Source organism: Galeopterus variegatus, unplaced genomic scaffold, assembly GCF_000696425.1.
Source record: "Galeopterus variegatus unplaced genomic scaffold, G_variegatus-3.0.2 Scaffold5573, whole genome shotgun sequence".
Taxonomy (NCBI): Eukaryota; Metazoa; Chordata; class Mammalia; order Dermoptera; family Cynocephalidae; genus Galeopterus; species Galeopterus variegatus.
This window is the reverse complement of record NW_007731684.1, coordinates 49,226-65,700: the sequence shown is the minus strand read 5'-3', so window position 1 is coordinate 65,700 and position 16,475 is coordinate 49,226. Positions and strand designations below refer to the sequence as shown.

Genomic DNA, 16,475 nt, shown 5'->3' with positions numbered 1-16,475 from the left:
ATATGTCTCCTTATGCAGTTGTGAGAGTTTCTCTAAGGTAGACATCTAGAAGTGGAATTGCTGGGTCATAGGTATGTGCTTCTTCAGTCTTTTTAGATATTGCAGAATTGCTCTCTGAAATGGTTGTTATTTCCTTTTGCCTCTTTTTTATAAATTGCAGCTCTCTGATGAAATTCTTCATCTTTCTATTTTCTTGAACATAGTAATTGTAGTTTTTTGCTTTTTTTTTTTTTTAAAGATGACCGGTAAGGGGATCCTAACCCTTGACTTGGTGTTGTTAGCACCACGCTCCCCCAAGTGAGCTAACCGGCCATCCCTATATAGGGATCCGAACCCGTGGCCTTGGAGTTATTAGCACCACACTCTCCCGAGTGAGCCACGGGCCGGTCCTAATCATAGTTATTTTTAAAATCCTTGTCTCATATTCCAATATCTTAATCACCTGTGGGTCTATTTTTATTGTCATTTTTTTTCTCTTGTTTATCAGTCATTTGGTCCTACTTTTAGTGTGGTATGTAATTTTTACCAGGTTCCAAATATATGGATTAAAAATTATAGGACTATGGATAAGGGAGAGGTTTTCTTCTGAAAAAAAAAACCAATAATTTATTTTACTAATGAATCTACAATTCGGGTAGAGCTCAGTGAATGATTCTTTTCTTCTCTACTCAGTACTTTCTCTGTTCATCACCAGGGGAAGTTCAAGTGGGGGCTGGAGGATCCATCTTCAAGATGGCCACTCACATGACTGACCAGCTGGTGCTGACCATCAGCTGGGAACTCAACCAGAACTATGGCCTAGAGGCCTCATCTCCTCTCCACAAGCTGCTTGGGCTTCCTCACAGCATGGTGGCTGGATTCCAAGAGAACAAGGTGGATAGCCATGGCATTTTTGTAACCTAGCCTCAGAAGTCACATTCCATTTCTTCTTCTTCTTTTTTTCTTTTAATACCTTCCATTACTTCTGCCATACTCTGTTGAGGCAGTTACAAAGGCCTACCCAGATTCAAGAGAAAGAAATATAGACTCACCTCTTAACGAGGAAATAGCTAGATTCTAGAAGCACATGTAAGATGGAAGCCACATTGCTGTGGCCACCTTTGGAAAATACTCTCCCATTGTCAGCTTTGGGCTTTCTCAGGCCTGGTTTATTTCAGTTTTTCACTATTTCTAGGGCACAGATCTTACTCTCAGGATGTGACCCTTACTCTTGAACCTGGTCATTCAGGAGTCTCTGCTGAAAGCCTAGCAGGTATACCAATTCCCCCAACCTTGGCAGGGCTTGAAGCCCATTCTCTCTTTTCCCAGTTGTGCTGCTTTCTCCAGTACTACAGCTATACCTGCTAAAATCTCTGCTCAGCTCCTCAGCTGCCCTGGTGCCATTTTTTCTGGGATTCTTAGAGCAACTGAAGATTTAGCCAATTTGAGGGGAATTAGTATGCATATTTTTTGCTTACTTTTTTGCAGTTTGTTCTTCTCTGGGATTTTGCCCCTCAAGTCCCTTTGTCTCCTCAACATTATAAGATTTCCACTTTCTGCTTGGATTCTACTCTCATATCACAAACTAGAAACACCCTCAAGGAGACAGCCTGGGTAGATGTAGAGCTCTCCTTACATGCTTCCCTTCCCTCAAGCATCGTAGCCCCTTAAGTCTGCTGGTATTCGTTACTCTCCTGTGTATTAAAGCACAGCTTTGCAGATTTTGCCCAGCTTTTACAGTCGTTTTCCTCTGGAGAGCTGGTCCAATACAAGTTCTTCAGCCATAGCCAAAAACAGAAGTCTTTCCTTTCTTTGCTTGTTTGATTTTCCACATGAACATTAGAGTCAGATTGCCTAGTCCCAAAACAAGCACGAAAATAACCTGTGACCATTTTCATTCGGATTCAGAAAGAATTGGCATGGTTATGTTGTTGAGTTTCCCCATCAATTGACAGTCTTTCTCTTTCAGCACTTTGCATATGTCATCCCGCTGCCACTTGGCCTCTATGGTTTCTGATGAAAAAGTTGACTGTTAATCTTGTTGCAGTTTCCTTGTATGTGATGAGTTACTTCTCTCTTGCTGCTTTCCAGATTCTCTCAGACTGTGGCTTTTTTCAGTTTGTCTAGCTACATACATCCCTTTGAGTTTATCATGCTTGGAGTTCATTGTGCATCTTGTGTAGACTAATATTTTTCATTATATTTGTGAGTTTTCAGCCATCATATCTTCAAATATTCTTTGACCCTTTCTCTCTTTCCTCTCCTCCTGAGATTCCCATTAGGCATATGTTGGTACATTAGATGTTGTTCTATGGCTCTGTTATTTCACCTCATTATTTTTACTTCCTGTTCCTTAAGATTGGGTAGTTTCAATTGCTCTATCTTCCAGTTCATTGATTCTTTCTTCTGCCAACTCAAATATACTGTTGAGCACCTCTAGACAATTTTTTATTTCAGTAATTTTACTTTTCAATTCCAGAATTTCTATTTGGTTCTTTTATTTATGATTTCTGTCTCCTTATTGATATTCTTTATTTGGTGGGACATCATTTTCATACTTTCTTTTAGTTCTTTAGACATGGTTTCCCTTAGTTCTTTGAACATATTTAACATAACTGATTTAAAGTCTTTGTCTAGTAAGTACAGTATCTGGGCTTCCTCGGGTGCTCTTTCTATTGATAACTTTTTCGAAACCCTGTGCACGAGCCATATTTTTGGGTTTCTTTGCACGTCTCGGTTTTTGTTGAAAAGTACATATGGTAAATAATATTATATGGCAACTCTGGAAATCAGATTCTCCTCCCCTCTCAGGGTTTGCTGTTGTTGCTGTTTATTGTTATTATTGTTGTGTTTGTTTAGTGACTTTCCTGAACTAATTCTCTAAAGTCCATTTTTGTTTTTGTTTTTGTTTTTGGTGGCTGGTCAGCACTGGGATCCAAACCTTTGACCTTGGTGTTATCAGCACCACGCTTTAACCAAGTGAGCTAACCAGCCTAAGTCTGTATTCTTGGTTGTGTGTGCTCACTGAAGTCTGTGCTCAGTTAGCTTAGTGGTCAGCTAAGGACTAGACAGAGATTTTCATATATGCCTGGAACCAATAAGTCTCCCTGTATTTGCCAAGGGGCTCTGTGTGTGTATTTGGGAATGCTTTCAACCTTCAACTGGGCAGTTTACCACTCTGCCTTATTCTTCAATTCCTGCTTGTGCAGAGGGTCTAGGTTAGCCAGAGGTAACACCTTAGTGTCTTCTCAAGTCTTCCCTAGGTGTGCACACAGCCCTACACATCATGCACATGGCCCTCTAGATTCTCAGGAATATTTCAAAGCTCTTTAAAGCCCACACTTAATATCCCATTCCCCAGCTTCTCCTTTTATACATTTTGGTTAGCCTGTTGTTTGCCTTAACTGTTATCTAACACCTCATACAGCCATGATGTTCAAAAATTGCCTCTATTTTTGACAAACACTCTCCAAAAAAAGGCTGTTCACATTGGTCAAGTTATGAGTGAGGTCAAATAAAGACAGCCTTGCAAGTGGCATCTTCCAGGGAACCACTGGACAAATCAAATAATGAAAGTTCTCTAGAAATGAAGATTTGCAGAAGCTCCAAACCCATTTGACCTCTTCCAGTGACTGCCAGGCAACTGGCTTTCACCATGATTTGGGGTTGTTTGTTTTCAAACCTATTGAGAAACTGGGTGGGGGAAGGAGGAATAGGGCAACTGAAATGCTGAAAAGGTTATTGTTCTTACTGAGATTCAGCTGTTTTCCTTGAAAAGGTGCTCCCTAAATTTACTGCAAACCTTTGGCTCATTTTCAGAGTTCTGAAAAAGTTGATTCTGACAATTTTTTTTTTTTTTTTAAAGATGACCGGTAAGGGGATCTTAACCCTTGACTTGGTGTTGTCAGCACCACGCTCACCCAGTGAGCAACTGGCCATCCCTATATGGGATCCGAACCCGTGGCCTTGGTGTTATCAGCACCGCACTCTCCCGAGTGAGCCACGGGCCGGCCCTGATTCTGACAATTTTTGCCAGTGTTTTTATTGCTTTTATGAAGGAAAGAATTTTCAGAGATTCTTACTCTGCCATTTTTACTTACATCTGGATTGACCTTTAGCCTTGGCTGGTCTCTAAAGATTGTGTTAAAAACTTTCTCTTTGAGCATCATCCTTGCTGTTCCTTAGCCATGTCTCTCTGTCTTTGCCTATTCATGGGTTGAAATTCCCAAAGAGTATTTCCAAAAAACGGCCTCTGCTGCTCCTCACCGGGGCAGGGCCAGCCTCCCTGCAAGCCCGTAGTTAGTTTCCAGGCTGCTGCCACAGAGCTACCAGCCTGGAGGGGAACTGGAGCTCCACTCTCTCCGAGGGCACCTCTCCTTCAGCACCCCCCCCCCCAGTAGATTTCTGAAAGTGGATATAGGCACAGGGATTTCAGGGCCTTAGAAGGGGCCAGATGGGTGCAGAATTGTTTCCTTTATTCATCATTCATGTAACACCCATTTTTGAAAGTCTGCTCTGTGCCCTGAGCAGTGCCATTGCCAGAGCAAACCTTTACATGTCATTTTACATCCTTTATACCAAACACCCTCTGCTTCTAGTCCTAGCATGAGAGGGACGACATGATAGTGACAACCTGGACTGCCGTGTGACCTCCTGAGGAAATTCTAGAACTCATAAACAAACCTGACCCTTGCAGACACAAGAAGAAATGCTAAAATTTGGAAACGTCCTCAGGAGGAACACAGCATCCATGGGTATTTTGTCCACCATTTGCTGGCTATGTGATCTTGAACAAGAAAGTCACCTCTCTGACCTCTGATTCTTCTCTAATAAATGGGTTAATTAGGACAGATGGAGAGGCCTGGCACAGAGTAGGGCCTCACAAAACAGACATTGGTCCCTTCACCTGTCCTCCCTTCTCCCCTCCTCTTGGCCACAGTCTACTGTGTTCTTGCTTCAGGAATCTCACATGACAGCCTCAGACCCATACTCTGCCCCCAAGGATAATGCTGCTCTTCTTCTCTAGCTGGAGAGAGCTCTACTAAGGCAGCTATGAGTGGCCCAGCCCTGACAGGGAAGGCTCAGAAGACCCAAGCTGGAGCAGCTGAGGCTTGAAGTTCATGGGGAAAAGTAATGAATAAGAATGGACTCAAAAAACTCGCAGGCAACAGGCTGGCAGAGCACCCAACACAGGGGCATTCTGGCTCTTGTGACCCTTCCCCTCATAGGTAGTACAGTCCAAGTCATAGCCCCAGATCTTAGGTCCAGTCACAGGGAAGCCCAGGCTGCAGCCTCAAAGAACACCCAGTCACCCAGTGGGGTCTGGACCACAAGACCAGGGCCAGACATGCCAGTGCACCCTGAGCAGGGGACCATCAAGGCATCTGCAGTTGCCTTTCTAGGCAAACTTGGAGCAGGTATCTTATCACCTCTACCTCTCCTCTCTCAAGACTTGAAGACTGTGGAAAGATTGTGGCTTCAATGTGGGCTCCAAGGAGTACTGATGGGTAGGATAACTTTGAGCAAATTATTTAACCTCTCTGAATCCCAGGATACTGGTCTGTAAACATGGCAGTCATCCTTTCTACTTCATGGGTTTTTCATCAAAACCAATGAGATGTGGAGTGTGTGCACATGACACAGAGCCTGCTGGCACAGGGCAAGTACCCTGGAAACACGACCAGCTTCTTCTGCAGACAAGAAACCCTGCCATGTCCCAGAAGAGGGATGATTCCTTTAGCCAACCTTGATTGAGCACTCTGAGAACTAGAGATGTATAGGTTGTGTCCATGCTAAATAACACAGAGAGGAAGCAGGGGCGTCCAGGACCTTCTCCACATTCAGAAGAGAACTTAGGATGGTAAGACTTCCTTCCTGCCTGACCAGAGGCAAAGCCTTGGTGCCTATTCCAGGAACCCTGCCTTGATTCCTCAGGAAAGGCACACAGCTCTTGTCATTTTCCAAGATCACAGGACCACAAGGGCATGCTTTTCTCTTGCAGCCTGGCCATCTACTACCTGAACTCAGTTTCCAAAAGCCTCTCCCGAGCCAATGCCCTGCTAAGGAAGAAAATCCAAGTGGTGAGTCTGGTGGGAGTTTCATCCTGCAGGGTAAAAAGACGCCATGTGTTTGGTTTTTGCTAATTTGCTCTGTGAGCCCATTTGTATTATCTAAATGGCTTTCTTCTAGACCAAATCCAAAAATATCTCGGGCCGGCCCGGTGGCGCACTGCTACTGTGCGCCGCTTGGGAGCGCGGCGGCGCTCCCGCCGAGGGTTCGGACCCCACATACAGACCGGCCGCTCACTGGCTGAGTGAGGAGCGGGCGCAACACCAAGGGTTGCGATCCCGTTGCCGGTCCCAGTCCGGTACGGGCACGACACTGAGGATTGCGATCCGTTGCCGGTCACGAAAAAAGACAAAAAGGAAAAAATATATATATATATCTGTATTACAGGAAGCAGCCTTGTGAGATTCAACAGCATGCATTTATATTATGAGGATATTTGGGGATTCATAACAATAATGACTTAAATTTGGGGAGGTTGCTTAAGAACAGATGAAATTCAATGGGTTCAACCAAAACTCATGCATAAGACCAGTACCCACAGTAATCCTACAGATTAAAACTAATTCAGTATAAATACTAAGAAAAATGTTGTGGGCAAAATGACATATTGCTTGTGTCCCTTAGGCTAGGAGGTCTCCTGAGTCCTCCCACACAGGCAGCCTCTCTCAATATCCCAGCTGATACCCAGACTACTGATCACTCTCCCGACACACACACACACACACACACACACACACACACACACACACCCTCTAAAGGTCACCCTAGTCCTCTCTAAGCCCTGACCTTCTTGCTTCTGGAACTTTCCTTGTCCCTCTTCAAGAACTAATCTGTTTATTTGCTGGTTCCCCATCTGCACTTCCTTCTGTTATAACTTCACTGTGCTCCTGCACAGAAAACCATTGAAATAGAGAATTGGAAGGGTTTCTGTTCTCTGGCCAGATGTTCCTCATACACTGTGTAAATCTGAGAGTTTCAGACTGCCATCTCTAATCAGTTGTGAGAACCAATAACAAACAGTTTAAGGTAGTTACCAAGAACTGAAAATAGTCCCACTTTCTAGTTCACACCATCGTGGGCTCTGAGCCTCAAACACCCATTTCCCTAGCCAAGACCAATAGATCGTTTTCTCCTGCAGCTTCGCGAAATAGAGAAGAGCCACAAATCTGTCAAAGGCAGAGCCACAGACAGAGATTTGGGAGACACACCTAAAAGCAGCTCCAAAAATGCCACCCAGCTTCAACTCACCAAGGAAGGTAAATTCTTTTTCATGATGATTGCATTTTGGAAGGCCACATGGAAAGGTGTGAAGAGCCTGTGTGAATCAGACTGATCTGGGAATGGAATCAGACTTTTAACAATTATTATCTATATGAAGTTGGGCAAGTTAATATAGGGATAAATCATAGCATCTCCTTCATGGGATGGGGAAAATGAGATGGGATCCCACATGCAAAGTGCTTAACAGAATTCCTGGCACAGAAAATGAACCCGTGAATGCCAGCTGGTAGTAGTAGTTTGTATTCTCTAAAAAAGTGAAGCACTGCAATATCTAGAATAAAAGGGTGAGAAAAGGCCACCTGAGAATATCCTAAGAAGGTGTCATGGGGCCTTTAAGGGGCGTGATCACAATCCAGCTCCAACTTGGGGGTGGGGACGGTCAAGTTGAAAGAGACCATCTCCGACATGATCCCATTTCCCAGAAATTGTCTGTTTAAAATTAAAGCGTCACATGTTCTCATATTTGTGACAGTTAAAAATAAATAAATACACAGACAAATGGGGATGGCAGGGAAGAAGACACAACAATCACAATTCTTTGAACTTGTTAAGACAAGTGAACAGATATGATGTTGATGGGTGGGGGGGGAGAGGGAGGGGGAAGGGAGGAATCGGTAAAGGGACACGAAAATCAACTACATTGTATATTGATAAAATAAAAAGATAAAAATAAATAAAATTAAAGTGTCAGTATGCAGTTTTGGCCTTAGATGTGAGAACTGAACAGAATGCACAAGAAATGACTGTTTAGGAGTTAGAATTTTTTTACAAGTATTCCAGTTTCTTACTGATTGCATTTTTAAATTATTATGTTTAAGTTTTAGCTAGAATGATGCTAGCTGATATAACAAACAGGCCCAAAATGGCTAATGGCCCCAACACAATGAAAGTTTCTCTCTCAGTCAACATAAAGTCCTAATTGGGTGTTTCCACTTGATGGCCACAAGTGATGATGAGGGGCCCTAACTCCTTCCATCCTGAGCTTCTGGGAGGAGCCTCGAAGACACACCTGGAAGAGGTGCAGCAAAGCCTGGCATTCCCTCAGAGGCCACACCTATCCTCAAGGGAGTGTGGTCCATTTCAGTGTCTCAAAAGAAGAGGAACTGGGTTTGGTAAAGAGCAAGCTAGTCATTGTCCCTAACTTGGAGTTAGGGGAAGAGGAGAAAACAAGTAGTTGAGCTAGAAATTGATCTGATTCCAAACAGTGTGCACAGCCCCTTCCCCTCCATCATCATATCTGACCCTGGCAGCCACCCCGTGAGGCTATTACTGTCCCAATTTCATACTCTAGAAAACCCAGGATCAGAATCTAGTCCAAGGCCAAAGTTCAAAATCTAGTTCTCCAGCCAGCAGGCTACACTCCTCCAACAGATGCTTATGCAAAAGCCAGGCTCAGGTTCCCCTAGACCAGGGCAATCTGACAGCTCTCACACCACCAAACAGCACTAAAATCTACATTTACTGCAGGGTGTCTCCAGAGAGCTCCAATTCAAATTACAAAATCTCCTATGTCCTCATTCTTCTCTTGGTTCATTTTCAGAAACCACGCCTCCCCCTGCCAGCCAAAGCAAGACCCTGGACAAGGCGCAGGGCCCTGGGACCTCCAGTTCTGCAGGCAGGACCACGCCGCTTCCCTCCCATCACCTCCCTGCATCTCATTCCCCCGCCATCAGACCAACTTCCCACCAATCCAGGCCTCAGACTCATCCTAGGAGGTCAGCCTCAGGGAAGACGGCTCTGAAAGCTGCACACTGATGGCTGGGACTCATGGCAGTCCTAGTGCTGGGGCCGATCCTCAGGACCCACCATTTCCCACATACCCAACCCGGTCTTCTCTCCTCCTGTCTTCTCTCCCACACATGCGCATTTTCTCTCCTCTTGTTTAATGTGGGAACTCCCATCACTTAGTCTCAGGCTCTTGTCAGTTTCACCCTCTAGGGGAGCAGGAGCCTTCTCTGCGCTAAACACCCCTCCTGGTATCTTGGTTCAGGCAGCTCCAGACCTCAGTGGTTGCCCTCGATTCCAGACTTTGCAAGGAGCCGGCAGGGCTGCGACCCTCTTTGTAGACCTTTTCCATGGTGCATGTGTTGGGACCCAGGTGTCTGCCAGCTCCACTGCCTGCAAGGAGAATGCAGGGGGGTGGTGTATGTTTCTGACCATCACCTCTATCCAAATGAAGTTAGGTCGCTTAAATAAAAGGTCTGAGAAGCAAACGAAAATAAAGGTAAATGAACCAAAGTACAGTTATGGTGAGCAGGCAGATTGGTGATATACCTCAGCATCCAGCCTGAGGGAAGCTGATGCCATTAAGTGCAAAAAATGTGCTGGAGCCTCCTAGTGGTGAGGCACAGGAGCAGTTGAGTCACGTGGGTCTTCTGATCCAATTGAAGGAAACTTAAAGACTGCTCAGGGCAGAAAGGTCTTGTTCATGCACCAAATTCTAAAAGGAGTTTGAGGGCCGGCCCATGGCTCACTTGGGAGAGTGTGGTGCTGATAACACCAAAGCCACGGGTTCGGATCCCATATAGGGATGGCCGGTTAGCTCACTGGGTGAGCCAAGACAAGGGTTAAGATCCCCTTACCGGTCATCTTTTTTAAAAATAAATAAATAAATAATAAAAGGAGTTTGATAAACTGCTTATCATATAAAGGACTCTGAAGATGGTTTCTTTGAGGAGTTTTGTAGGTGTACATGCAGAGGGCTTGTCCGGTGATTCTGTGTCCACTTAGCATCATATCGTGGTTCTGTACAGAATGTCTCCTGGGAGCAGAAGCCAGGGAGGCCAGACCATTAAGAAGGCTTTGCCAGCAAGGGCAAAGGCTTAACAGGGTGGGACTTCAACAGCCCAGGTGTCTTGTAGACAGCTCCTTACTTTCCTCTCCTTTGTGCTCCCAGACCCAAGCAGTGAGGCTTCAGGATCAAGGGACCATCTCACCCCACATCTCTCAGTGTTCTAAAAGGAGTCCTCTCCCTCAGCCAGCCACCCCTATTGTTACAGCCACCACCCAACCAGGTCCCCAAGGGTTCCCAGGAGAATCCCCACACCCTGGAAATCAGGCAAAGTCCTGGTGGAGAGATGGAGATTTTACAGAGATTTCATAAGTTATACAATTAAAATAATTCTCAAGTTCCTTCCCAATTCCTTCCTCTTCCCAACCCAGCACCAAAATTCACACGCCACCTGTGATGGAATGGGACTGGGGACATATGACCAGGAGAAACAGGACAAATTATTTCTCCCCAGTCTATCTCCAGCAAGGCTAAAGAAGTTGCTGCAGTGCCTCATCTTTGTGGATCCCATGTCCGAACCCCAAATCCAAAACAGCTTGTATGTCATGTGCCTTCTTCTGGGAAGAAACACCTGGCCTCAAGCTAACCTACCTGAGACCTCAATACAGGAATCCAGGCAATCTAACCCAACCAATCAGGACTGGAAGGCCCAAAGATGGCAGCCGTACCAACACCTGGCCTTCAGCATCATCCTGCCTGGGGACATGCCAACCCCTAGGGAAGGAAACAAGAGTGGTGTGTCTGCCGAAGCCATCAACCTCCTAGTGATTATGGTCAGGCCTCCAATGGCTTCTGACACACCTGAACAGCCACCACAAACACAAATCATCTTGTTCCAATGAAGCATAATTTTATATTAGGGAATGTATTTGTTATCTCTTGCTGCAAACAAATTATTCCTGAAACTTAATAGCTTAAAACAATAAACACATTATTATACAGTTTCTATAGGTCAAGAATTTGGGAGTGGCTTGGCTAGGCAGTTCTGGTTGTGGATATTGCAGCCAAGTTCTCAGCAGGGCTACAGTCATTGGGAGGCTTGACTGGGGTGGAAAGTTATGCTCCCAAGATGGCTCACACATATGGCTACTGGCAGAAGGCTTCAGTTCCTTGCTGGCTATTGACAGGAGACCTTGGTCACTCTCCATAGGATTACTTGGGTGTCCTCATACCATGGCATCTAGTTTCCCCCAGAGCAAGTGATCCAAGAGGGAGAGCAAGGAGGAAGCCACAAGCCTTTTATGACCTAGTCTCAGAAGTCACATCATCAATTCCACCACTTTCTATTCATCAGACCTGAGTCAATAAGTCCAGCTCACAATCAAAGGGAACGCATTAGCTTCACCTAGTGAAGAGAGGGTTATCAAAGAAGTTGTGGACATATTTTAATAGTAATTTTTCTAATTCAAATAGTTGCAAGAACTTGATCAAGAAAACTGTAAAATTTTTTTGAGAGGAATCCACCAGAGGATTAGTTAGTGGTGGCTCCTGTGACTCTCAAGCAACAGGAAACTTCTGGTGAGCTAGTATGCAAAGAGGGGGTTAAAGTATAATGCCCTCCAAATTGAGAGGGTACTTTGAGACCGAAGAAGGAAGTAGGCAGGTCCATTCGGTAATCAGAGATACTTACTAATTGGATGACTTACATACAAGAAAGCTGGACACAGTGAAGAATCAGATGTCAGCGGTCAGAGCTCTCTGCAGGCTAGACAATGTTTATATAGCAAAAGCCCGTTACTAAGAATACCTTCAAGGAAACATCTTAAGAAAAATGAGGTAATAACATCATTCACCAGGTATTTTGTGATCCACGGGCGGGGGTCTTGTGATTTTGTGCTCAGACCACTGACGCCACCTACTGTAATAAATCCCTCACACCCCGAAACCCATGTTTCCTTTAAATTTGCCCTAAGGTTAAGGTGTAACTGGCCAGTGAAACAAAGTAATGAAGCTAAGGAGTCAGCAGGGCACAGGGCACAAAGTGGCATTGGTTCTGTTCACCTTCTGACAGCTAAGGAGATGGGCAGAGGAAGAAGGCATGGGTAGGAGAGGAAGGGTGTTGATGTGGAGTGGCTTTATAGCTGATGTTATCAGAAAACAGGCTAGAGGTTACTATCATCCCTGTGTTCTTGAATTTGACCTTCTACCTTATTCCATCTTAAAACTTTGCTATTCAGCCTATGAGGCCATCAAGCATGAAGAACACTTCCTTTCTCCTTTCCTTCTGTCTTTCCTTTCTTTCCTTAGCTCACCTAGGAATGATTTGAACTAGAAAGTCCATTTCACATTTGTCCAGAGAAATATAATTGGTATCTTACTGATATTACCCGAGTCTGTACATTCCTTACTGGAAGGAAATGACTGAATTTTATCTGTTAGAGGCTATTTTTGCAGGCTGAATCTTTCACTTCTAATAACCTAACTGCTTGATTTCCATAAAGAGCTCCATTATACACAGAATCATGACAAAATCATGGGACACCTGGTTTCCCCCTGACTTGTACACTCACAGAAACCAGGGGTGATACACCACCCCGGTAAGGGGATCCGGGCAAGGTACCAACAGCATCCACTACACCCTCCCCTCAGTAAGGTCATTTCGGATATGTTCTGTAGAGCCCCACTCAAAGCTGGAGCACCACGATCTTCATGCTCTGTAAGGGACAAGAGGAAATAAACCTGCCATGCAGAAATGGATATTTGCCTCTTTTGACCTCGGCAGAAAGGGGAGGAGAAAAAGTCTCCCTTGAGAAGTTTTATCCACAAGGCAGCCCTCACCCAGAGGATCTAAATTCCCATACGATCTATATGTTCCAAAAAACTCAAATGGAAATTTTAATTTAAAGTGATCTTATGTTGGTAGTACCTCCAGGAGAGGAAGTAAAGGGCAAAGAAACAAAAACAGCATAACAAATACAAAGCATGTAAGATGACAGAAACAGATCAATATTACATCAGGAATCAAAATAAATGCAAATGGACAAAACTGTCCAGATAGTAGGCAAAGATTATCTGATGAATATTTTATTTTTTATTTTTTATTTTTTTCCTTTTTGTCTTTTTTCATGACCGGCAACGGGATCACAACCCTCGGTGCTGCGCCCGCACCTCGCTCAGCCAGTGAGCCGCCGGTCTGTATGTGGGATCCGAACCCTCAGCGGGAGCGCCACTGCACTCCCAAGCGGTGCACTGTAGCAGTGCGCCACCGGGCCAGCCCCCTGATGAATATTTTAAAGTCCCATATGCTGTTTTGGGCCGGCCCTGTGGCTCACTCGGGAGAGTGTGGCACTGGTAGTGCCGAGGCCGCGGGTTCGAATCGTACATAGGGATGGCCGGTGTACTCACTGGCTGAGCGTGGTGTGGACCACCCCATGCTGAGGGTTGTGATCCCCTTACTGGTCAAAAAAGAAATCCCATATGCTGTTTCCAAGAGATACCTTTTAAACCTAAGGATAGGGTGAATAGGGACTTTTTCCCTTTTGGGTCCTCAGAAATAAAAACTGAAATATAATCTCTAAGGGCAAAGTCACCAACTGTGTGAGTGTCATCAAATGTTAGTCAGGCTTGTTTTTGAGGGCTGAGGATGACTATTAAAGACAGCCACCTGAACTGCTAGGTAATTTATTCTTCAGTGCAGTATTAGTTTGGAAAATGTGAAGAAAGGCCCAAGGTCATAGCTGTGGTAGATGAGGGATACAGAGCATACAGATACCTCTATCACTGACACATGTCTGGAAAATGGGCCATACAAACCTGACCCCCAAATTCTGTTGTAAAGATGCAACAAGTTGATGCATGCAAGGCTACATGCCGAGCATTACGCTAAGTGCTCAGCGAATAATAATAGTATCACAGGCATGGATAAGACTGAACACCCTCAGGCTCGGGTTATGAACACAAACAGCTCAAATGACCAAAACCTTTGCCCTATAAGCCTAATCAACTGCTGGGCTTCAGAAGCTGCCAGGTTGTCATTGCCAAAAAAGACAAGTGGGATGGCCGGTTAACTCAGTTAGTTAAAGCATAGTGCTGATAACACCAGGGTCCAAGGTTCGATCCATGTACCACCCAGCCCACAAAAAAAAAAAAAAAAAGGCAAAAAAGACAAGAAAAACCGGGCTGAACAACCTTCCCAAGATGCTTTCCATTCTTCTGTGTCGATGTAAAGAAGTTGTATATATGTGTAACTCATTACCAAAGCCTGTTGCAGGGTTTCTTTCCACATTTGAGAAAAAGCCCCAGGAATTGCTAGCAGCTCTTTCAAATTTGATAGGAGGATTTTCCCACTCGCGAACTGAGTATAAAGTGCTGCCATCTTGTGGTGGTTTCATGCAATTTCCTTTCCTGAAACTCTCACTAGTCACTGGGATTAAAATAGTATATTCCGGGCCGGCCTGGTGGTGCACTGGAGAGTGCGCCACTTAGGAGCGCGGCGGCGCTCCCGCCGAGGGTTCAGATCCTACATACAGACCGGCCGCTCACTGGCTGAGCGCGGTGCGGGTGCAACACCAAGGGTTGCGATCCCTTTGCCAGTCCCCGGTATGGGCGCGACACCAAGGGTTGCGATCCCGTTACCGGTCACTAAAAAAGACAAAAAAAGGAAAAAAAAATAGTATATTCCCCATTAGCATTGCCCAGAATAAGAACTCTGGATTAACTTACACGAAAATTACAGTTAGCCATAGGCTGGCCTAGATAAAAATGGTCAGATGATATAATGTATGACCCTTCCCAATGGGTGAACACTCTTATCTATACACAAAAAGAAAAAGCCCCAGGTGCCTCATGACTTTAGACTTGAACTTGGAGCACACCTGAGAATCCCACAACTCCCACTCAGACCTGCTCCCATACAGGACATTTTCTCAGCTGAAACCCTTTGGACAAACTGTCTTGCACATCATCTCCAAATTAATCCGCAAACAGTGCTTGATGGAGAATCGAGTCTCATCAGACTCATCCTGGCTTTCATTCAAAAGGCTTCTTATATTCCAGATCTTACATTCTAGACCCTTCAGTCTTTTGTCCAAACACAGACCAGGTTGTACTTAACACCTCTAACAGGTTCTCTTGTTTCTCCCCTTTGCTTCCCCTCTCTTTCCATCTTCGGTCTCTAAATGACCTACCTACACATTCTGCCATGAATACCTAAAATCCCTTCTAGCCATGAAGTCTACCACAGGAACACCGGGCCAAATTGTCTTCCAGTCAGCCTCCATGACTGCATTTTAGCACTTGATTATATTCAGTGTTCCAGGATTATAAAGTCTCTGAAGTCAGAGATCATGGATTATTATTACCATTGTTTTTATTATTCTCCCAGATCTTTGTATGGCTCACTGGCTTGCTTCCTAAGGTCTCTGCTCAAACATCACCTCTTCATTGAGAGCCTCTATACAACAATGCAACATTCCTTAATTCTTATCAACATCTGATGTGCTACATATTTACTGATTTTCTGTTTCTACTATAGTGTAAACTCCATGATGGCAGGCACTTGGGTTTGCTTACTACTGTGTGTATTCCCAACACCTAGAGATATCTATGGCATGCAGCAGACACACAAAAACAACTTCTTTGATGAATGAAAGAACTGATTAATTCTGTAACTTTTTTTTTTTTTTTGCAGCTGGCCAGTGACAGGGCTCGAACTCCGGACCTTGGTATTATCAGCACCACACTGTAACTAACTGAGCTAACTGGCCAGATCTCTGTGACTTCTTGAACACCAGGGGTTGATAGCTGATTCCTCATCTGTGGGAAAAAAAAAAAGGATGTTGGATCATAGTCTCCAAGGTGCCCTCTAGCTCTCAGGGTCCACAAAAGACCAGCAGCATCAAACTGCTTAGCTGGGTTCTGAGAAGATGAAAAGACGCAGCTTTGGGCTGCTTTCTCTGCTCATTCCTCCCACCACCTACCACCACCCCAATCTTCATGCGTGTGAGGTGCCTGCATATTAAAATAAGTCCCTTGGGCCTAATGCACATATAATGATGCCAGCTGTCAGGGGCACACCAGCACTTAAAGAACTGAGCTGAAGTTGACAGAAGCTGCAATGATACAATCAGGATAGTTAATCTGAGGTTAGGAAACTCACCAGTTTGTGGCACACCAAAATTGTTTTGATTCACTCCACCTTACCTCCTCATCCAAAGGGTAAATAATGTCTTTTCCATGCTAATAGGCAGCTATGAGTGGCAAGCATTCTTCAAAAAGGAGAAAATAATGCTTAGAAAGCAACAACAGGAAGCCAGGAGAACATCAACCTCTAACACCTCTCAAAACAACTTGTGGAAATCAACTCAAAATGGATTAAAGAATTAAATATACACCCTGATACAATAAAACTTCTTAA

The 16,475-nt window shown here is 44.6% G+C and overlaps 1 protein-coding gene across 1 annotated transcript in view; it reads left to right on the top strand.

Annotated features, from left to right (window-relative positions):
- TMC2 (transmembrane channel-like 2) overlaps positions 1–9,084 on the top strand; it is a 94,552-nt gene extending 85,468 nt beyond the window's left edge. Inside the window, exons 18-20 of the mRNA XM_008589659.1 lie at positions 5,981–6,059; positions 7,187–7,304; positions 8,870–9,084. Of these exons, the coding sequence (XP_008587881.1) occupies positions 5,981–6,059; positions 7,187–7,304; positions 8,870–9,084 (412 nt within the window). The remainder of the gene's footprint in view (positions 1–5,980; positions 6,060–7,186; positions 7,305–8,869) is intronic.
- The last annotated feature ends 7,391 nt before the right edge of the window (positions 9,085–16,475 follow it).